The sequence below is a fragment of the Rana temporaria genome, chromosome 1, assembly GCF_905171775.1.
Source record: "Rana temporaria chromosome 1, aRanTem1.1, whole genome shotgun sequence".
Taxonomy (NCBI): Eukaryota; Metazoa; Chordata; class Amphibia; order Anura; family Ranidae; genus Rana; species Rana temporaria.
Window position 1 is genome coordinate 170,562,785 of NC_053489.1, and position 23,282 is coordinate 170,586,066.

At 41.2% G+C, this 23,282-nt stretch overlaps 1 protein-coding gene across 1 annotated transcript in view; it reads right to left on the reverse strand.

The window, feature by feature from the left end:
• Positions 1 to 23,282, reverse strand: part of WSCD2 (WSC domain containing 2) — a 241,161-nt gene that overhangs the window by 69,012 nt on the left and 148,867 nt on the right. Inside the window, exons 5-7 of the mRNA XM_040346054.1 lie at positions 18,072 to 18,246; positions 11,505 to 11,669; positions 4,991 to 5,191 (exon numbers count right to left, since the gene is read on the reverse strand). Of these exons, the coding sequence (XP_040201988.1) occupies positions 4,991 to 5,191; positions 11,505 to 11,669; positions 18,072 to 18,246 (541 nt within the window). The remainder of the gene's footprint in view (positions 1 to 4,990; positions 5,192 to 11,504; positions 11,670 to 18,071; positions 18,247 to 23,282) is intronic.

Sequence of the window (23,282 nt, forward strand, 5' to 3'; positions counted from 1 at the left end):
TGTATTGGGTCTGCCTCATACAAAATTCCCAGACATTCCTCAGGGCCCCCCTCGGTCTCTAGGCAGTGGGTCGCAGAGGGACGTGATGGAGTGACCTCTGTGCTGGGTGTTGTGCGTCTCCAGTTGGTAGTTGTAGCTCTCAGAGGGCAATAACGAGCAATATGTCCCGTGTCGTTGCAGTGATGGCACGTCACCCTAGACGAATCCCAGGGGTAGTTGTTAGGCCCCTGAGGGCGTGGTGGTCCTGGTGGGACTGGAGCCTGAAACTCTGGGCGTGGGGTGACGGTTGGAGTACGCGGTTCTACCTTATGAGCCAGCCGTGTAGTACCCTGGCTTACTTTCCTTGTCTCCGCGTACTCATCTGCTAGCCGAGCTGCCTCGTTTAAGTAAGCGGGACGGCGATCTCGTATCCAGTCTTGTATGTCTGCAGCCAGGTCTTGGAAGAAATGTTCCATTAGGAGCAGCTGCAATACTTCCTCCCCGGTGTTGGCCTTGCACCCTTGGACCCAAAGGGATGCCACCCTTTGTAACCGGTTGGCCCATTCCATGTGGGAGTCCACAGCCCCCTTCTTGGACTCCCGGAAGCGACGGCGGTAGGCTTCTGGAGTTACAGCGTATCGGGTTAGCAGCGCCTTTTTAACTTGCTGGTATTGTAAAATATCCTCCGGAGCAAGAGCCCGAAAGGCTTCATTGGCTTTGCCCGACAATTTCCCCGACAAAATAGTGACCCATTGGTCTGGTGGTACCTGGTGTAGTGAGCACTGCCTCTCAAAGTCCGCCAAATATCCATTGATTTCCTCCTCACTTTCTACAAAAGCTTTAAATGCAGTGAACGGTATTTTCTTTCCTGTAGCAGCGGGTGGGGGGGTAGGAACTGCATGTGTAATGGGCTGTCTCGCTCTTACCAGTTCCAGTTCTTGTCCCCTCTTAGTTTGTATCTCTTCCCGTGCTTCCTGGAACAGCTGGTTTATTAGTTCCACGGACGTTTCTGGATACAAGGATAATCTCCGCTGTACAATCCCAGTAATTACATCTTCCTCGCTGACCGGTGCAAGGGGCTCCGTTCCTTCCATGGATCTATCTATTTCGTCCAGCTCCAGCAGGTCAGCTATCAGCTCCCTCCGTGGTCTGTTGCTGGCGCTCCTACCACGACTCTCCAATAGATCTTTTAGTGTGGATCTTTTCAGCCTGGCGTACTGCGACTCCATTCAGAACTTGCTCTTTGGATAAAAGGACCATCCCGCTGCTGCCAACCAATGTAACGGCTACCTGGGCTAGTGAGAGGGTATCAGCCGTTGGAGACGTCCTTTTCCCTGGCAAGCTGCGATATGCAAGTACCGCCGGTATCCCCATCCACGAGATCCAGAGAGAGAGAGAGTCCCCCTTTCAAGAACGAGACGAGGCTGCGTTTGAAGGGTCAAACAAGACTGTTTAATGGGACATTTCACCTAGCTTATATGTGCTTACAAACTGTTACAGGAACAATGACAATCTCCTTGAATCTATCAGTCTCTAGACGTTCCGGCACCGAGATCCACTTAACATGACCTGGCCGGGCACATTCCTTTCTCAATAGAATTCAATTAACCTTTAGAACAATACACACTCACAGATGATCACGTTAGCATACACCTGGCAGGAGGCTGTTAACTGGTAATACACAACAGAGAGTCAATTAGCATTTAGCAGTGAAAAAGTCACTCTACAATTAACCCTTTGAGCTCAGAATATAATGTGGTAAATCCAATTGTAACAAGTCATGCAGTCCTTTGTAGGCAGAATAGTTCATAGGTCCGTTACACAATTCTTTATCTAAAGTTATAAAAACCTTCTGATTCAAAATAACAGTTATATGTAAAAAAAAGTTTGTCTCCATGATTATTTTTTTTTTGAAGAACAGAAGACAGCAGTTACAGTAAAAGATTCACTCTCATGGTAACTCAAAAATCATATTCTCAGCAAGATCCTGCTGTCAACGTTTTTTTTAAAGGAAGAAGTGTTTACAGACACACATGACCATGTATTAGAAGAGGTCATGTCCCATACCTTGCATATTGTTCAGTAGGGGGTGACAACAAAAAAATATAAAAAAATGTGTGCTCTTGCCTAGGGCATTTTAGTTATAGCTAGCTTTGTCTTTGAACAACAAATTATAAGTAAATAAATTCTGAGATTTCAGTCTCTGACATAAAGCTAAATAATAAATGCATACTGTGCTCCTGTGAGTCAGATTTGTTTTTGTATGTTGCTGGTATTAAAAAGGATTGTGCCTAGGATACAATCATACCAATCAGGTTAAAGCAAATTCCTAAATATTATATGATGAGGGAATTAGAATTACTTTATTTGGTACACAAATGTGCACTTTCTTTATTAACCTTAGCAGCTGAGACTCAGCTGTTTAATGCAAAATGTCATCACCACTTATAAAACAGCGGTGTCTGTGCCACAATCATATAATAAGCTTATATAAATTGTGCTCCAAATGTAACCCTTATTTTCTTTCTGTGTATACGACAGATGTGTATCTATTTAAACTTTTCTGTACGTAATTAAAATAATCCATAAGGCATCTGCTAAACCTTTTTGCATCTCTGCAAGAAGGCTCTGGATTCTTTACAGTTTAGTTGAAATTTCAGGAAAACAAAAAAGCATCTAAAACATATCTGACAATTTCCCACCCTGATAGTTTGACCACACGTCATTAATTCTGTGCCATCATAAATGTGATCAGAAGTAATTAGCCATGCTAATGCTTAGAGTAGCTGTGCAGTTATACATACATTTTTTTAATTCAATGAATAACTATCAAAGGTAACCACTTAGTTCACACTTCCATTTAAACATAGTAAAAGCCAAATGTTTTCAGAGCTACCATAAAGTTACTTAAATTGTAACTAAAGTAATGTTTGTTTTTTGGAATAGTTTGGAGATGAATTTGAACCCCCGTCAGCTTTATTACTGTCTATGCCCCCATTACGGAGATTCAACCCCTTTATTTATCCTGTTTACTATTATTTGGAAAGGTGAAAGTAAAAGGAAGAAATGAAATAGAGGTGAAATCTTTACAATGATGACACTAGTGCTGGTGACACACCAGGACTCCCTCACGTGGGGATTTTCTCTCACTTCCTGTTTTGACTATGGGACAGGAAGTGAAGGGAGCACAGAGGGCAAAAAAAACTGACAGGAGTTATAGTCAGTGTTAATTTCATCGACTAAACATTTTCTTAGACTAAATTAATACTATTTTAGTCTACTAAAATACAACAAAAACAATTGAGAAGACTAAAATGCGACTAAATCTAAAATGACATTTTAGACAAAAGAGTATGACTAAAACTAAATAGCTTCCTTTACCTTAGTGCAGTCCTCCCTCACTTACCTCATCCTTCCATTTTGCTTTTAAATGTTTCTTCTGAGAAATCCTCACTTCCTGTTCTTCTGTCTGTAACTACACACAGTAATGGGAGGCTTTCTCCCTGGTGTGGAGAAAGCCTCTTGAGGGGGGAGGTGGTGAGCAGGAGGGTCAGGACGCTCTCTACTTTGCAGATAGAGAAAGGAGCTGTGTGTTAGTGGGCGTCCTGGCACTCCTGCTCGCCCCCTCAAGAGGCTTTCTCCACACCAGGGAGTTACAGACAGAAGAACAGGAAGTGAGGATTTCTCAGAAGAAATAAGAACATTTAAAAGCAAAATCAAAGGATGAGGTAAGTGAAGGAGGACTGCACGAAGGTAAAGGAAGCTATTTAAGGAAAAAAATGTTACCTTTACAACCCCTTTAATACCATAAATAATAACATATTACGTTTTTCATTCCAGCAGTATATATTGAGTTTGGAAATTGTAGAGAAATGCATAAATAATGCATTACAATTTCACTATGCCCATTTGTTTTTAGATGACTAAAAAGATTTTACTCTACTAAAATGATTTTAGTCGACTAAAATGTACTGGAGATTTTAGTTGACTAAATACGACGAAAACTAAAAACAATTGCAGAAGACTAAAATGGGACTAGATCTAAAATGCCATTTTAGTCAAAAAACTAAGACTAAAACTAAATTGAAATTTGCTGCCAAAATTAACACTGGTTATAGTCTTAACTTACCTTACTATGAAAAAAATGCCTTTAAGTAAATGATACAATAGTTGGATGATGTATACTTAAAAACACATTGATATAAGACAAAAAAACAACAACTTCGTATTGCTGTAAATAAAATTAAATATATGTTCCAGGCAATGATAAAATGTAAGTCAATTGCTCAACAATTGGTAGTCCATAGTGTTTAAAATTCCCCACAAATGTCTTATGTTTTTTTGAGTATCCAGCATTAAGTTTTGTGCATTTGAAATTACAGATCTGTTCAACTGCAATTGAAGTAGTTTGACTTCACCTATTGTTTTTTTATTTTTTATTTTACATGTAGCAAGTACATGTGCACAATAGTTGGAACCACCATATTGATCCAGATAGTCCGTAATTAGGGCTAGACATAGTGACTGTGGCATTGAAAAAAGCAATTTTTTTCTGTATTTTAAGATATTCTGTCAAAAAAGGAGGAGAACGGGCTACTAATGTGGTTATAAAGTGCAGGCACATAGAGCTGCAGTCTCTACATAGAAACATTGAGAAGTGATGGCAGAACAAAGACCAAATGGTCCATCAAGTCTGCCCTTTTTTTATATACATGTTTTGTATTTAGAGTAGGCTACAACCTGCTAATACAAATCTTATATATGAAGTCTTCTGATTATCCCTGCTATTTGCTAAGAAAACACTAGAAAGAAAGAATTACTCCATTTGCAGCAAACCCTATTTTATGCGAGGCATGTATGTTTCATAAATGCTTCTCATTTATGGCACATACTCATACTACCTGCAACTGTTTTGTTTTAAACATCAAATAGACAGATATACAGTATAATACGTATATTATTTATAGTCATACTGTAAACCGTTAAAGTTTATTTGGAAACAATTCTTTACCTTTTCCCTTCCAATGAGCCTGTGAGGCAAACCCAATGTGCCCACCATATTTCCTATTAAATTCTGCCATTAGGGCCTTGTATGGATTACGGATGAGAATGACTGCAGCATCAAATGCTTCAATTTCTTTCCGTCCACTTTCATGAGTCTTAATGCAGACAGTACGGCCATTACGCCAGTGGTCTCTTTCACCTTTAAAACCTGCATAGTACATAAAACAAAAGCAGATATTTACTCTTCTGAAAAAAAAGATGTACACTGTTCTCACAATTTAGTTATTTATTATTAACCAGTCATAGTTAAAGTGGATGTCCACCCTAACACTAAAATCTCTAAATCTACAGGCATCCACGATCTAAGACCAACCTATCCAGCGCTATACATACCTTTTTTTAAAGCCGCTCCAGTCTGGTCTTCAGTAACAGAAGCTCTGCAGAGGAGACAACCAATAACGGTGGGGGAAATGAATGGCAAGTAACCCATAAAGTTACTATAGGGCTTCCATGTTAATGGGGCAAAGGCCTCTTCCATGACAACCTTGGAAAGTGGTTGTTGGGGTCTGCGGGTGGGGGGGGGGTATCAAAATCTATAAGCCCCCTTTAACAAGGTGGGCCCCAGATCCTGCCCCCCATGTGAATGGGTATTGTGTACATTGTACCCCTACCCATTCAGCCCAAAAAAAGTGTCAAAAAATAAAAACCACAAGAATAAAAGTGTTTGACGATTCCTTTATTAAAAAATAAATGTAAATCCATCACTCAATAACGCCACGTGACGGACCCGAAAAAAGAAAAACCAAAAAAAAACTCTCTTTGGTTTGACAACTCTTGTATAGGCAAGGGCGGGGAAACCCACTGACGTAACTGGATGACCCTGCCCCTCTGATGTCACATGATGTCAGAAGGGGCAGGGCCACTGTATTATATACTATGCTGACTGCATTATATACTCTCCACTGTATTATATATACTACACTGCACTATATACTCTCCACGTATATCATTATATACTACACTGACTGCATTATATACTCTCCACTGTATTATATATACTACACTGACTGCATTCTATATTCTGCAGTGTATTCTATATACTACGCTGACTGCACTATATACTCTTAACTGTATTATATATACACTACACTGACTGACTGCACACTACACTAGCTACCTGCCTAATCTTCATTCATTCACTATATATGGCCGCCGTGTAAGCAGCAGCCTTATATAGTGTGGGGCGTGGTCTTAGCCCCTGATCCATGATTGGCCAAAGGCACCCTGCCTTTGGCCAATCATGGCTCTCACAGCAAATTGTGCCGTGATTGGCCAAAGCATACAGGTCAGGTGCATGCCTTGGCCAATGAGCAGCTGTCAAAGCATTGCAATCTCGCAGTGCATTATGGGGTGCTCCGCGTCGGACAAGCGTCCCGCGAGCACCCATATGTTTGTTTGTTCTAAGAACAAACGCACACCCAATGTTCGAGACCATCTCTAGTCCTAACCCGAGCCGATTTTTCAATCAGCTGTCGGGTGCTGCCGCCGCCATCTCTACTAGCGGAAACTGGCAGTGAAGCCTTGCAGCTTCACAGCCAGTGCCCCACTGCGCATGTGATCTGTGAATAGTCCGGCTGTGGGGAAAGGAGAAGGGGGGGTGAACTTCTGGCTGAGTTTGTCATGGCAAACTCAGCCTGCAGTGGAAGCGGGTACCTGTCAAAACCCGTTAGCCGCTCCCCCCCCAAAAAAAATCATTGTATTGTTTTATTACTCTTTCCACTTTTCAATAAAATACAAATAAAATGTATTTAACACCCTATTAACCCTTAGTTAATCCTTATCAGCCCTAATTAATTAATTATTCCTCTTCTCCCTTTGGCTACTAGTTGTCTGGTTACATTTTTTATTTCTAATTTTTACTATTAATATTGCTTTCATTTTCCTTAGTTTTTTTTTGTCACATAACAAGAACATGAGTAAAACTGGAAAAAAAACACCTTACCATACGTTGCCCCTTAAACATTTTAGTGTAACTTTAAAGTGGACAAATCATATAGAAAAATGTATACAATTTACAGTTAAACTACATTTTTTAAGAACTACAGTGGTCGACAAAATTTAAATAAACATGTTCATATTTCCATTTTTTATATCTTTTTGTTTTTAGATTTAAAAATATACATAGAACAAACAAACATAAAATATTTTTTGCAAAACAAGGCTAACCCCCCAAACAGAAAATTGCAATACTTTGTGACTCTAAGTGATAACAACTAAATCACTAAATAAACTGGCCCATATTGAAAAAAATTAAATTGCTCTGGTCCATAATGGGTATACAGGTAAGAGAGCTGAAGTGGTTAAGCAAACAAGTCTAGCCAGGGGAAACATAAGATGTAAGTAGCTGTATTACATCAATTATGGATGTGTAATTTGTTTTTCTGAGTAATGCCAGGCAGCAGACAAGCATAGTGGCTAATCTAATAGTTGCCTAGATACATTGTTGCCTAGTCAAATGAGCAAAAAAAGCTGAAAAACACATCGAATACTGCTTGACATTTGAAAAGTACATGAAAATCTTTCAAATCATAAACTCAGGAATGGGTTGGAGGAAGAATGATAGTGCTCTAAATGAATAGTGATAATCAAGGCTAAAGATTCTAGGGAAGATTGCAGGTAAATATCCTTGAGTAGGACTTGTTCTGCATACTCTTCTGATTACAGGGAAATCATATCAGCACAGCTCTGCCTGACCCAGGTTGTCTTTATTTAAACAAATTCAGCTAAAGAGTTCACAGTATTAACAGCTGTTTTGGCAGGTGCCTTTAGTAAAAGTAAAATTACACCTGATATTGGCAAATGGGAACTAGAAAGACGCTGACTGATTACATGGGGTCTAAGAAAAAAAGTTCATAGGGAAAATCAGTAAGGCTGATTAGGCCTTCTTTTGACAATATTGTGGGACAGTAGATTACACAGCCCCTCCAAAAAATCTAAATAAAAGAGGAGAGACAAAATATGGCTTAAAAGTATAGGGAAAGCGTGGAATGGTGTTAAAGCACAGTTTTAAGTGACAGGCCTGAGCACACATTAAAGACACTCAAAGGCTTGCTAGTATGTGAAGAATGGAAGTGAGGAGAGCTGTTTTAAGCTCCCCGAACCCTTGGGAATGTTGCAGAAGGGAGTTTCTAGGCCCCCCTGTTTGCTCACCTGGTAGCTAATGTTAAATCATTCTGGGGCAGAGGGAAATTCCCCTCCCGCCCCCTGCTAAGGGATGGATTAAAGGTTAACCAATGATAGGTCACAGGGAAGATCACATGGTGCTTAGGAACGTTCCAGAAAGGGGAAAGGTTATTTAAAGGGATCACATCAATTCCTCTGTGACCAGATTTACAGGACCCTTACCTGTGAACTCCCCTCCCCCCCTCCCTTGTCGAGGCATGTAATATTACGTGGTACTCCCTCTTGGTTTTTCGTGTTAAACAAGGGGTGTTATTTCATAAGGCATTAATCCCAACCAGAGTCGTAGTGGCTGGGTTGATGAATGGTTTGGTTTGTTTGAATAAATAACTGATGTTTTTGTATTTATATTTACCTATGGTGATATATATGGCAATAAAATATGATCGTTATATTAAATACCAGTAATAAAGGCCTGCGGCCAAGTTTACCCCACCTCAGTTGTTTGTTGGTCATTATTATTATTATTATTACATAATAATATTTCGGCATACAGTCCCATAGGCAACAGTCTCTCATGAATAGAAATTCGGTTTGAATTCTTGCCAACCATGGTTTTGCTGTGGATCAGCAGAATTCAGATTTGCATGTGGCGATAAAATTATGTGCAAATATCCTATCTCTGAACTTTAAAAAAATCATAGTACACTTCATACCCTTTAAACAATAGTCATCAGACTTATCACCCCTTTCATTCTTTTGATCAGTTCCATCACGTTTTTTCCAAGGAAAAAATTGGTGAAGTTAACATCAGTTTTTCATCCACTTTTACATCAGTTGTTTTTTACATCCGCCAGCTAGAGTCCTTAACCACTTGACTCCTGGAGCCATTTTTTGGGGCAAAAACAGACCGTTTGTCCATTTACATCCATTTTCTGTCTGATCCATTTTTTTTAACGAAAGAAAAACATAGGGCGTTAATCTAACTAAATAAATTGAAGGTTGAAGGAAGCAGATGTAAACAGATGTAAATGGATGATCATCCATTTACATCAATTTTTCCATAGAGATGCATTGATGTCCATTTTTCATCTGTTAACCACTTGCCGACTGCCTCGCGTAGATATACGTCGGCAGAATGGCACGGGCAGGCAAAGCAACATACAAGTACATTGCTTTGAATCTGCTGCTTAGTGCTGTATGAATAACAAGGCTCCCAAAATAGTGTCAAAAGTGTCCGATGTGTCCGCCGCAATATCGCAGTTACGATAAAAAAATCGTAGATCGCCGCCATTACTAGTAAAAAAAATGATAATAATAAAAATGCCATAAAACTATCCTCTATTTTGTAGACGCTATAACTTTTTTTGCAAACCTATCAGTATATGCTTATTGCGATTTTTTTTTACCAAGAATATGTAGAAGAATACACATCGGCCTAAACTGAGGAATTTTTTTTTTTATATATATAATTTTGGAGAGTATTTATTATAGCAAAAAGTAAAAAATATTGCTCTTTTTTCCAAATTTACGCTTTTTTTGTTTATAGCGCAAAAAATAAAAACAGCAGAGGTGATCAAATACCACCAAAAAAAATCTCTATTTGGGGGAAAAAAAAAAGGACGTCAACTTTGTTTGGGTGCAATGTCGCACGACCGTGCAATTGTCAGTTAAAGAGAGGCAAAAAATGGCCCCGGTCATTGGGCAGCCAATTCTTCCAGGGCTGAAGTGGTTAATGGATGGATGAAAAACACATGTGTAAAAGAGGTCTTAGAAGGACGAATAATAGGGAGAATCAAAAAAGTCAGCCACCTCATTACAAAAAGGTAGCCATGTCATCTGTGTGCATAAACTGTTGGGAGAGCTGACAATTTGTATAAGGAGAGATTGGGGAGATCTGTGCTAAACTGTGTTATTCTGTACTGTGAATTGCAGTGGTTGGGCTACATTGTCTTGTGTGTCTTTTGCCCCCTGCCCCCCCATGTTAGGACCATTTATTCTGAATGAGTAACACATGGCTTACTACTTGCTGACCCTCTCAGCTTTTTTTTTATAATTTTTATGATTTATTGAGGTATTTTTAATGTAATATTTATTTGTGCTTGATTTGAGGGCAGCAGTTCTTTCTTGCTGCTGTCTTGACCCCTGACACAACACGTTGGGCGGAGCTGGGGACGTTACTTCCAGTTTGGAAACAAAACTGGAAGTGTAGTCAGAAACGTGTCAGTTTACAGTATTAACACTACCTAGTTGTTTTATGATTGCGCATTCAAATTTTTTACAAATAAATGGCTGGAAATTCTACAATGTGTTGCACAATGAGGGTATCTCTATTTTATGCTTGAGCAAAACTTGTGATTGGAGGCAGCAAGGTTCAGTCCCATTAAGGGGATAATGCACATGAAGTGGGCACTAATGGCCAGGAGGTGGATCTGCAAGGATTATACAATAATGGATTTTTGAACTACAATTATTGTAGGTCAAGGATCAAGGTGAGTGAGAATTGCACTTAGTGGTGGAATTTTTATGTTGATGGTTTGAAGTGTTGGCCCTGAAGCACAACATTACGTATACTGTTGTCACTGAAGATTTACACACTATATTTTATGGAGTGATCACTATATTTCTGTGGAATTTTTTATAAAACTACATTAGAAGGTTTTGGTGGTATAAATGAGCACAAAACAGAATTGTTTGATCATATGAGTTTATTTATTCAATTAATTTATTGTGGAATAAGTACACCTTATATTTGATTGATTTGTATATATATATATATATATATATTAACATTTTTGAAATACAGTAGGAGGGTGCATTCAATTTATATATATTTAATATGTATAGTTTTATTTATTTATGCAATGCACATTTTACTGGTATGACACTTATTTAAAAGGAGCAGAGCACCACTAAAATTATATTTTATTTTAATGGTTAAATAGGGTGGGAGGACATTTTAAGGTGGTAGCAGCAGTTCTACAGACACATATACTTTGCAGTTCATCTGGGAGTGGCAGCGCAGGAGTACAATTTTTTATTTATTACATTAGTAAATGGACTGAAGGGAAAATATTTTGATAGCTTCACACACTTACTGTATGTATTTCAATTGTATATGTAACTGCTTTCCTACACTTATTCTTTAAAGAAAGCTGAAAATAAAGTGATTTTCTTGTAAACTCTTGAGCTTTGTAAACTTTGTGAACATTAATATGAACTCTGCCAGCTATATTACTAAACTGCAGGATGAGAAAACTATTTTGAGCTCATCTAAACCATTGGACACGGGCAAAGTAAGGCCAGCTGAAGAACTTCCATACATTTACACATCAACCCACCTTTATTATACAAGGATCCATCAAAGTAATAACTACCAGTATAGAAGCCAGTAGCTAGTTCAATGAGATGCCGGGCCCAAGTATTGCCTGCACCAGGAAAACTTGCCAAGGCTATAAGTTGTTTAGCACGAGTGGACAAAAATCTTCGGTCCATACATCGATTATCTGGAAAACATGGTAAAAAGAAATAGTACCCTTCAGTTTCACAACTTTAGCAGGCCGTCCATGCAAGTAAAAAATTTAACAGTTACACAATCAAAAATAAATGTTGCATAAGATGAACTGACTTTTTCCAGATAAAAAGTTCAGCTTGGTTTTACATTACCAATAACTGGTAACACAAGCACAAGATGTAACTGTCCTCAGTAGTTTTTGATGTATTGGTTAACATTCCCCACATAAGTATGAAATGCTATAGTAAATGGCATTATACAAAAAAAAAATTGTATGTCACTCTGTAGCCTCAATCGGAAGCTTTCTACACATGCAGGAAAATGTCTGCAGTGACATGCTGTCATTAACATGTCACAAATTACTTTGTTTCACAAATGGGCTGCTCACAGTTTCATTAATCCTTTTTAATATTTACAGTAAGTATTTAAACTTGTATTAATTAAATACTGTATATGCAGACACCTGAATGTATAGTTGTCTTGCCATTTATTTTTTGCTACAAGGCTTCACTTTTAAACCAAAATTGGCTTTTTTTTTGAGGTAGGTTTTCATTTTTTTTGGAAGGAAAATACAACTAAACGTGGGAACAGTATACACTTAAGCCACTTATAAATATATCAGTTTTTTTTTAATATGTTTATTATATTTGCCAATGCAAAGGCAGTTGGAATATACACTGACATTGAGCAAATAATAAGTAATCCTTTTACAATACAAAAAAGAGGAACACGTTGTACAAATGGTGATTGAGCCACCAGGTAGCAGGTAAATTCTTACCAAAAGTATTGGTATACAATGTTTGGGGTATGCATGCACCAATATAACACAGTTTTTTTTTTTATATTTTTCTTTTATGTATTTTTTTTTTTAAAAAAGGTTTTTATTAGCCATATACACATTCATGGAAAATGACAGCGTATATAAAGTACAAGGATAGTAGAAAAACATTCTTAGAATGGGGAAGATAAGTAATTCCTTATCCTTCATTTCCATATACATCAAAATGACCGAGAACAATCCTAACATGGAGTCTCATAAAGTGCATACAGCATTTTCTTAACTTATAGCTATTAATAAACCTTGCACTCTTGTCTAGGAGACAGATTTATGTATTTTTAGAGTTGCCCTGAATGCCACATGAAAATCCCATTTCCCTGCTGTGCGGTTTTAAAAAAAAATGTTTGTTGCATTGGTACTACCATGGTAGTGCCCTTTTTCACAGTAGTTTGACAAATAGCCCAAAAAATGTAAGATTCGCAGAACACCCCTTGGAGCCCATAATCTCCAATTTAAGACACTTGATTGATTAGATTTCAGTTCTTTCAATCCCAAAAGGTTCAGAATCACATGTCCTGCATTCGGAACACCCAATCCTCAAGACTGACATTTACCCATCAAGGCATTTTGATATTTGCATTCATTCACCCAAGAGCCAGCCCACAGCTTGCATTAGGACTCTAGAGATGAATACTGAGGCAGTGTGTTGTAATGTTTGCATGACATGAAGCTATACTGTATGACACCCTGCCAGTCCCCTTCCACTAGCCATGATCTGCCTTATTAATCCTTAGTGAACCTTAACTTTTTTACTACCTTAGCTTTTTTATTTCATTTTTTCAGTTGTTTGTATGTAAACTTTTTAAAGTGTTACTAAACCCACAACAGTAAAATCAGTCTGTATATGCCGCATAGCATGTTTGTTATACTCGCTGTGGAAAGGGGTTAATGCTCTGCATTGTGTAAAAAGGCTGTTTGATCCTGTCTTCTCTGATCCTCCCCTTCTTCCACTGTCTCCTATCTGCTGACAGAACAGAGCCTTGGGAGCACTCTGCACATCCTCAGTTTAATGTTTTTTTTTTCTTTATGAGATCCATGTGATCAGCACAGGGCCAATCAGCTCTGTCCAGGGTCAGGGTTCCTGCAGCCTCATAGGACAATCAGAGGAGAATGAAAACTCATCCTAATGGCTTTAACCAGTGCTCGGCCAGACACTGATAGAAGTCCCAAGACTGCTATATACTGCTGATGTGAAAAAGTATTTAGTAGTTTATGTTTACTAAAATAATTGTATTTCCAAGTTCTGTGTACTGTGGGAGACCAGATAAAATGAATGCAGGGTCCTGGGTAAGTAACACTTTAAGTCTACATTAATTTCTGTTTGTAGGGCCAAATTGAAAAAAAAAAAATAAGCTTTTGTATCAGAAATAGGATTGTAGTGCCCCAATGAAATGGACAAATCACAGAATAAATATGAACTTAGTTTTCTTAACCCTAAATTTATTTTATCCCAATTTTATTTGTGTGAACTCCTTCATTCCCTTTCCTGAGTTTATTTTTACAGTTTATACGATATATATGAAATAGTGTAAAATTTGTGTTCAATTCTGTAATGCTGCGTAAAAAAACTTGTGGGGGGACCTCGTCCTTTTACTGATTACACTAGTGTAGTGCAAGCAGTGTAACTGTATTTAACCTCTTGCCGACCGCGCTATAGCAAAAATACTGCTACAGCGCGGTCGAGTTACTGTGACAGGACGTCCCTGGGACGTCCTCGTGCACTTCCGCGTTTGCGCGTCCCCTGGGGCGCGCTCGCGGAAGTGTCCGTGCTCGCCGGGTCTAGAAGACCCGGCGCATCACGGATCACGGTAAATTGCCGCGAATCGCGGCTGTTTACCACGTGATCGCTCCGTCAAATGACGGAGCGATCACTTGTAAACAAACCGGCGTCATTTGATGACGCCGGTTCCTCCCTCTCCTCTCTGTACCGTTCGGTACAGTGCGAGAGGAGAGGAGAGGAGGGGGGGGGGGAGCGCGGGGTGTCAGCAGCTGCTGTGGGCTGGATCTGTGACAACTGCAGTCACAGATCCAGCCATCCCTCCCTGCGCAATACTCTGCAGTACCATCAATACTCTGCAATACCCCATACTCTGCCATCCCTCCCTGCGCAATACTCTGCAGTACCATCAATACTCTGCAATACCCCATACTCTGCCATCCCTCCCTGCGCAATACTCTGCAGTACCATCAATACTCTGCCATCCCTCCCTGCGCAATACTCTGCCATACACCATACTCTGCCATCCCTCCCTGCGCAATACTCTGCCATACCCCATACTCTGCCATCCCTCCCTGCGCAATACTCTGCCATACCCCATACTCTGCCATCCCTCCCTGCGCAATACTCTGCCATATACCATACTCTGCCATCCCTCCCTGCGCAATACTCTGCCATACCCCATACTCTGCCATCCCTCCCTGCGCAATACTCTGCCATACCCCATACTCTGCCATCCCTCCCTGCGCAATACTCTGCCATACCCCATACTCTGCCATCCCTCCCTGCGCAATACTCTGCCATACCCCATACTCTGCCATCCCTCCCTGCGCAATACTCTGCCATACTCCATACTCTGCCATACCCCATACTCTGCCATACCCCATACTCTGCCATACCCCGTTACTCTGCCATACCCCGTTACTCTGCCATACCCCGTTACTCTGCCATACCCCGATACTCTGCCATACCCCGATACTCTGCCATACCCCGATACTCTGCCATACCCCGATACTCTGCAATACCCCGATACTCTGCAATACCCCGATACTCTGCAATACCCCGATACTCTGCAATACCCCAATACCCTGCGCAATACTCTGCAATATCCCAATACCCTGTGCGATACTCTGCAATACCCCAATACTCTGCAATACCCCCAATACCCAAATACTCCGCAATACCCCAATACTCTGCAATACCCCCAATACTCTGCAATACCCAAATACTCTGCAATACCCCAATACTCCGCATATATAATGTTTTGGGGTTCTATGTAATTTTCTAGCAAATAAATTGTGATTTTTACATGTAGGAGAGAAATGTCAGAATTGGCCTGGGTGCTCCAGAACGCCTGATGGCGCTCCCTGCATGTTGGGCCTCTGTATGTGGCCACGCTGTGTAAAAGTTGCACACATGGGGTATCGCCATACTCGGGAGGAATAGCAGAATGTGTTTTGGGGTGTCATTCGTGGTATGCATATGCTGTGTGTGAGAAATAACCTGCGAATATGACAGAAACAAGTTATTTTTTTTTTTTTTTACAGAATTTTCGGTCGTTTTTCTTTTATAGCGCAAAAAATAAAAAACCCAGAGGTGATCTAATACCACCAAAAGAAAGCTCTATTTGTGTGAAAAAAGGACAAAAATTTCAAATGGGTACAATGTTGTATGACGGAGTAATTGTCATTCAAATTGTGAGAGCACCGAAAGCTGAAAATTGGTCTGGTCAGGAAGGGGGTTTAAGTGCCCAGTGGTCAAGAGGTTAAAGTGCACAAGGGAATTCACAAATGGTGATTGTATTTACATTTCCTGCAAGGGTCTCATCCTCTTGGATATTTAAGGACTGTAATGGTAGTCGATGTCAGCCATAAATTTCACACTTGGTGAGTATTAGCTGGTGCTCATAATATATACCTGTCTTCATTATGCGATTGCTGGGTCATAAATTTTCCCAGGTGCTTCCTGTAGTTCTAGCCCTTCTTTTACAGGTGCTACACCTAATGACCATTGTCAGCACAGTCTTCACAAAATTAGAGTTGCAACGTTCATTCCTCCCTATGTGTATTTTGGCTGAAAAAAAAGCACTTATGGGGATGCATAGCATCTCTAAATATGTGGCAATAATGTAAATTTATCACTGTATGGGTGTCTGTTATACAAGCAAAATATGGAAACAAGGCATTAAACACCAAAGGAACTTGTGGGGTTTGTGTTGTTCATCCTACCAATAATGGAGTTCTTTCTTCCTCGTCCCGACACCCCTAGTGGGATCAGACTGTCGAGGGGAGGGAGCATTTTCCAACAGAACAGTAAACAATAAAAAATTATGTAGATCAGGAAAACATTTGATTACCAGTGGGTAAATCTGGCTTTGTGTGTGCCTTGTATGCAATCTTGGGTAATATGGGGATACAAGCCTAACATATTTAATGTGCATTCTACATATTACTGCCCTTCATCTAAATTTATAATTTAAAATGTGTGAATAGACATTTATTTTGTTGGTTTTGGGTAGAAGGGGGAAGATTGTTATTGGTTGTATCACCACTGGGTAGATTTACCCTCTTTATTGGTCCTAGTATTTGTGGTCACTTCTGATAAAAACTTTCCGATGAGAACCCCCCTTGCTTTGGGAGAGATTTCCTCTACGGCCCCAATGTGTCTTCTGGACAGGATGTGTAAATCCACCCAGCTGACCGAAAAAATATACCGGTAAATATTTTAGCTCTTTCCTACATTATGTAACAAAAGCTCCTGGCTTTGCATACACTTTATAGAATAAGTGCACTTTTTGAAGTCACTGACCTAATGCTGTCCTGCCACCCTCTTTGCATCTTGGTAAAGACTCCGTGGGCCAGATCCACATACATCTGCGCCGGGCGCAGCGTATCTAAGATACGCTACGCTGCTGTAACTTACTTTTGTTTTGTTTGAATCCACAACGAATCCGCGCCATAAGTTACAGCGGCGTAGCGTATCTGTTGCGACGTAAGGGCGCGGAATTCAAATGGCTGTGATGGGGGCGTGTTTTATGTTAATACGTCGTGACCCAACGTAATCGACTTTTTTTTAACTGCACATGTGCCGTCCCTGGGGGTATCCCAGTGCGCATGCTCGAAATTAAACCGGAACCAGCCAATGCTTACAACGGTGACGTCATTCTACACAAATTTCTATTTGCGAACGACTTACGCAAACAACGCAAAAAATTCAAAATTGTACGCGGGAAGGACGGCCATACTCAACATTGAGTACGCCACCATATAGCAGCTTTAACTATACCCTGGAAAAAGCCGAACGCAAACGACGGAAAAAAATGCGCCAGGCCAACGTACGTTCGTGGATCGCCGTAAATAGCTAATTTGCATACTCGACGCGGATTACGGCGGAAACGCCACCTAGCGGCCGCCAAAAAATTGCATCTAAGACCTGAAGGCGTACAAAGACGTACGCCTGTCGGATCAAGCCGAGATGCCGTTGTATCTTGTTTTAAGGATTCAAAACAAAGATACGACGCAGGAATTTTTAAATTATGCCCGCGTATCAATAGATACGCCGGCGTAATTTCTTTGTGGATCTGCCCCCAGATGTCTATTTGGAATTTTGTAGATATACACAGGCTGTGGCCAGGCTATGCAGTTAAACGATTGTACTGAAAAGATGAAAGTGAACAATTTTGTAGAACTCTTTTATTATTATTATTTATATTATTACAAGATATGCCTTACAAAGGTGTGCTGGTGTAATGTGCTACAGCCAATTCAGTTATCAAGTATAATCATGACATTATATCGTTACATTTGAGATGATTTATTGGAGTGTGTCTGCAGTCCTACCTTGTACTTGAGTTTGATATACTACGAAGTAATCCGGTGTGCCACAGCTCTCAAATTCCTCTCCAGTACATTTCTGAGCACACAGTTGCTCGTCTTCCCGCTCGTGGAGTGTGAAATAAGTTGTGGGGAAAGCACAGTGACAGACTGTTCCTGCAAGCACTGCCAATGGATATTCCTGTGGGAAGTCAGTGAGAACAGTGAGTTAGTGTAATAGAGGAGGAATGCAGAATGTCATATGGTACCATTGATGTGATTCAAGCTCTGACATTTTCTGTTAAAACAGATTGGCATTTAATCGCAGGCTAACTTATTCATTTAACATAAATTAGATATACTCTGGGCTTCATATGTGCTTTAACAGCTGTATTGGTGTTAAGTATAATGGAATGTGTTTTACTGCAAACAGAAAAGAAGCTTAGTGAATGCCGAAAATATCTTCAAGACCAGGATTTCATCAAATATGCTTTTATTTCTTAAAGGTCTTTTATATTTTAAATCAAAAGAAAAAAAATTCCTTTAGACCTTGCGCAGTATATGTCATTTAGGTACTAGGCTAATCTCTGGGTGCAGGATAGCAAGGGGAAACAACAAAGCATAATAATGATTTTTGTTAACTTTGCTTTTTCTGTATACCTCTGATATTTGTTCATAAATCCAACAGAAAAATAGAAGGGGATGATGAGAGTAGAAGGTCGGTTTAGAAGCACAATTCTATTGACTTGTAATAACAGCAGCAGTTACAGCACACGTCATTTCAAATGGCATTATCACCTGTTATAGTATGCGATAATACCACTTGATAATACTTGAAAATGACTACTTGATTTAAATCATGTTAATAATACCACATTATGATATATAATGATAATACCACAGGGGTATTTTAGGTCTTAAAAACAGGTAGAAATATTCACCTGTGCCATATCAACACCATATTATCCCTCCTGAATGGGTAACTCACAGCAATGAATCACTGAGCAAAACATTTAAAAGGATGTTTATACACTGTGGTGAAGCAAGGTAAAATGTGCATCTTATTATTCATTGCTGCAATGCATTGTGAAGTGGAAAAAGCATTTTGAAGGCCAATAATTTTGAATGGTACCAAAGCCACATTTACAGTAGTGGACATTACATTAGCTCTGCAACTAAATTTTTATGTTAGGCCTCATGCCTTAGGACATTATAATAACGTTAAAAAAGGCCAGGAGCTTTGCAGTGAGTTTTTCAAAATTTTTACTAGGTATGAGCCGACCACCCCCCAGTTCATGCGAACAGGCAAAAAATGTGTTCGAACACGTGAACACCGTTATGCCGCGTACACACGATCAGTCCATCTGATGAGAATGGACCGATGGACCGTTTTCATCGGTTAACCGATGAAGCTGACTGATGGTCCGTCGCGCCTACACACCATCGGTTAAAAAAAACGATCGTGTCAGAACACGGTGACGTAAAACACAACGACGTGCTAAAAAAAAAACGAAGTTCAATGCTTCCAAGCATGCGTCGACTTGATTCTGAGCATGCATGGATTTTTCACCGATGGTTGTGCCTACTAACGATCAGTTTTGACCTATCGGTTAGGAATCCATCAGTTAAATTTAAAGCAAGTTGGCTTTTTTTAACCGATGGTTAAATAACCTATAGGGCCCACACACGATCGGTTTTGACCGATGAAAACGGTCCATCAGACCGTTGTCCTCTGTTTAACCTATCGTGTGTACGAGGCCTTAAAGTCTATGGGACACGAACATGAGAAAACTTTAAAGGTTAATATGCAAGTTATTGTCATTTTTTTCTAAAGGGAAAAAAAGTATTTTAAAACTACTCGCAGCTATAATGAATTGTCGGGTTCCGGAAATACAGATAAAAGTAAATGAAAAAAAAAATGGCATGGATTCCCCCCTTAGTCCATTACCAGGCCCTTTGGGTCTGGTATAGATTTTAAGGGGAACCCCATGCCAAAATAAAAAAGGCAGGCCGCAGGAAAACCGAACCGTACCAGGCATACCCAGTGTCGCCTATGAGTGCCCATCAGTGTCACCTATGAGTGCCCATCAGTGTCGCCTATGAGTGCCCATCAGTGTCGCCTATGAGTGCTCATCAGTGTCGCCTAAGAGTGCCCATCAGTGCCGCCTAAGAGTGCTGCATATCAGTGCCCGCCCATCAGTGCCTCCCATCAGTGCCACCTCATTCACGCTCATCAGTGCCACCTTATCAGTGCCCGTCAGTGCAGCCTCATCAGTGTCCATCAGTGAAGGAGAAAACATACTTATTTACAAAGTTTTATAACAGAAATTTTCAAAAATGTCGGTGTTCTTTTTGTTTAGCAAAAAATAAAGACCGCAAAGGTGATCAAATACCACCAAAAGAAAGCTCTATTTGTGGGAACAAAATTATAAAAATGTTGTTTGGGTACAGTGTAGCACAGGGCTCAAAAGTCTTGAGCCACTAGCCAGGCCTCAAGGGTTACTAGCCACTAGTTGCCCCACCCAACCCTACCCCGCCCCTAATTCTCCCGCTAATCACGCCCTCATAAATTATCTTGTGAAATGTTTTATGCAGAATTAAGTCGCAAAAATAAATATTAATAACAACTTTATCAGTTCCCCTCAGCACAGCCTCATCTGTGCCCATCAATGCAGCCTCACCATGCCCATAAATGCAGCCTCACCGTGCCCACCATTGCAGCCTCACCGTGCCCACCATTGCAGCCTCACTGTGCCCACCATTGCAGTCTCACCATGCCCACCATTGCAGCCTCACCGTGCCCACCATTGCAGCCTCACCATCCCCACCATTGAAGCCTCACCGTGCCCACCATTGCAGCCTCACCGTGCCCACCATTGCAGCCTCACCGTGCCCACCATTGCAGCCTCACCGTGCCCACCATTGCAGCCTCACCGTGCTCACCATTGCGGACTCACCATCCCCCATTGCAGATTCACTTTGCCCCCTTTGCCGATTCGCTTAGCCCCCATTGCTGATTCACTGTGCCCCCATTGCCGATTCACTGTGCCCCATTGCGGACTCACTGTGCCCCCATTGCCGATTCACCGTGCCCCCATTCCAGATTCACCATGCCCCCATTCCAGATTCACCGTGCCTACATTGCGGACTCACCGTGCCCACATTGCGGACTCACCGTGCCCACATTGCAGACTCACCGTGCCCCCATTCCAGATTCACTGTGCCCCATTGCAGATTCACTGTGCCCCCATTGCAGATTCACCATGCCCCCATTGCAGATTCACTGTGCCCCCATTCCAGATTCACTGTGCCCCCATTGCAGATTCACTGTGCCCCCATTGCAGATTCAATGTGCCCCCACTGCAGATTCACTGTGCCCCCAATTGCAGATTCACTTTGCCCCCATAGAAGACTCACGTGCTCTCACTGCAGATTCACTGTGCCCCCAATTGCAGATTCACTTTGCCCCCAGAGAAGACTCACGTGCTCCCATTGGCAGCCAGATTATGACAGTAGGAAGAGTGATCGCCCGATGGCAGTGAGCATAGAGGAAGAGGAGAGCCGTGGGATCGCAGAGCGGTATAGCATGCTGTTTCAACTTACATTGAAATTTCCTCCGCTCTGCTCACAGCCCTGCCTCCTCCTGACCCTGCGCCTGTAATAAACAGAATGCGGGTCCATTGCTGAGATGTGTTGTCTATCACAGGCGCGGGGTCAGGAGGAGGCGGGGCTGTGGGCAGAACGAAGGAAATTTCAATGCATGTTGTAACAGCGTGCTATACCGCTCTGCGATCCCACGGCTCTCGGCTTCCTCTATGCCATCGGGGCAATCACTGCGAGAACGGCTCGCAATTAACTGCGATTGCCAGCGGTGCACGCCCCCCACTCCCAGGCAGCCCAGGTCCTCGCCAGACCTCATTTTCCACTCGCAGAATGCGAGTAGAAAATTTGAGGTCTGGTGTAGCATGACCATGCAATTATCATTTAAACAGTGACAGCGCTGAAAGCTAAAAATTGGCTTAGGCAGGAAGGGGTGAAAGTGCCGTGTATTGAAGTGGTTAAAGAACAACTTTACTCTGAAAATTCAAAGGGTACTTCATGCCCCAGAAACTCATTCTTGGCTCTGTGCCACAACTGATACTCTGCTTGCCTGCACCCAGTGCCAATCCTAACCATTTAGTGCAAGTTAATGCGGTCACTAGCCACAGGAAGGAATGTACTGCCACCTCACCTGCACAACTCTGTATGGTCTACCTAAAATTTAAACTCTTGAACAGTGAAAGGTACATTTTCTTTACAGAAAGTGCACACTGGAATCAACACAATGTGAATTGTGAAATGTAAACAAATATGTGAGTAATATAAACTAATAATAAAAGTTCAGAGAAGCGAGTAGGTTTCAAATAATGTGAGAGAAGTACATGTGAAGAAAACACAATGAAGGGAAATTCTTCTTATTTAGATGGCTCAGAATGAGAGGAAACTAAGTTGTCTGCAGTTGCTCTCAAAATCTTCAAAACATGTACAGATTAGGTACTCTTACCAAATGGGGTGGAGACATCTGTTATACAACAGTGGGTCATATAGGCTTATGAACCCAGATGGTCTATATCAGTGTTAGCCCCCTTTCAGACTGGGGCGGGAGCCGCGGTGGCGGTATAACGCCGCTAAAAATAGCGGCGCTATACCGCCGGGATTGCCGCGAAATCAGCCGCTAGCGGTGCAGTATTAACCCCCGCTAGCGGCCGATAAAGGGTTAATACCGCCCGCAATGCGCCTCTATAGAGGCGCATTGCGGGCGGTATTGCCGCGGTTTCCCATTGTTTTCAATGGGAAGGAGCGGTATACATGCCGCTCCCTCTCACCGCTCCAAAAATGCTGCTGCCAGGAGATTTTTTTGTCTCCCGCCAGCGCATCGCCTCAGTGTGAAAGCCGTCTGGCTTTCACACACTGAGTCTGCAGTGAAGGAGTTTTTCAGGCGGGATAGCAGCGCTATTTTTAGCGCTGTACCGCCTGAAAAACTCCTCAATGTGAAAGGGGCCTTAGATGGATCCTTGCGGTCCCCAGAGGCCTGAATCAATTCTGGATAGAAATGGTGGTCCAGCAGGCTGATGTATGGAGTTCACACTCTTCTACTGACCGATGAATACCCGGGTAATTCCATACGAACTCCAAAAATAAAATTTGGAATAGAAAGAGATGCTCCCAATGATCCAGTGTGTACTTTCTATATTGTTG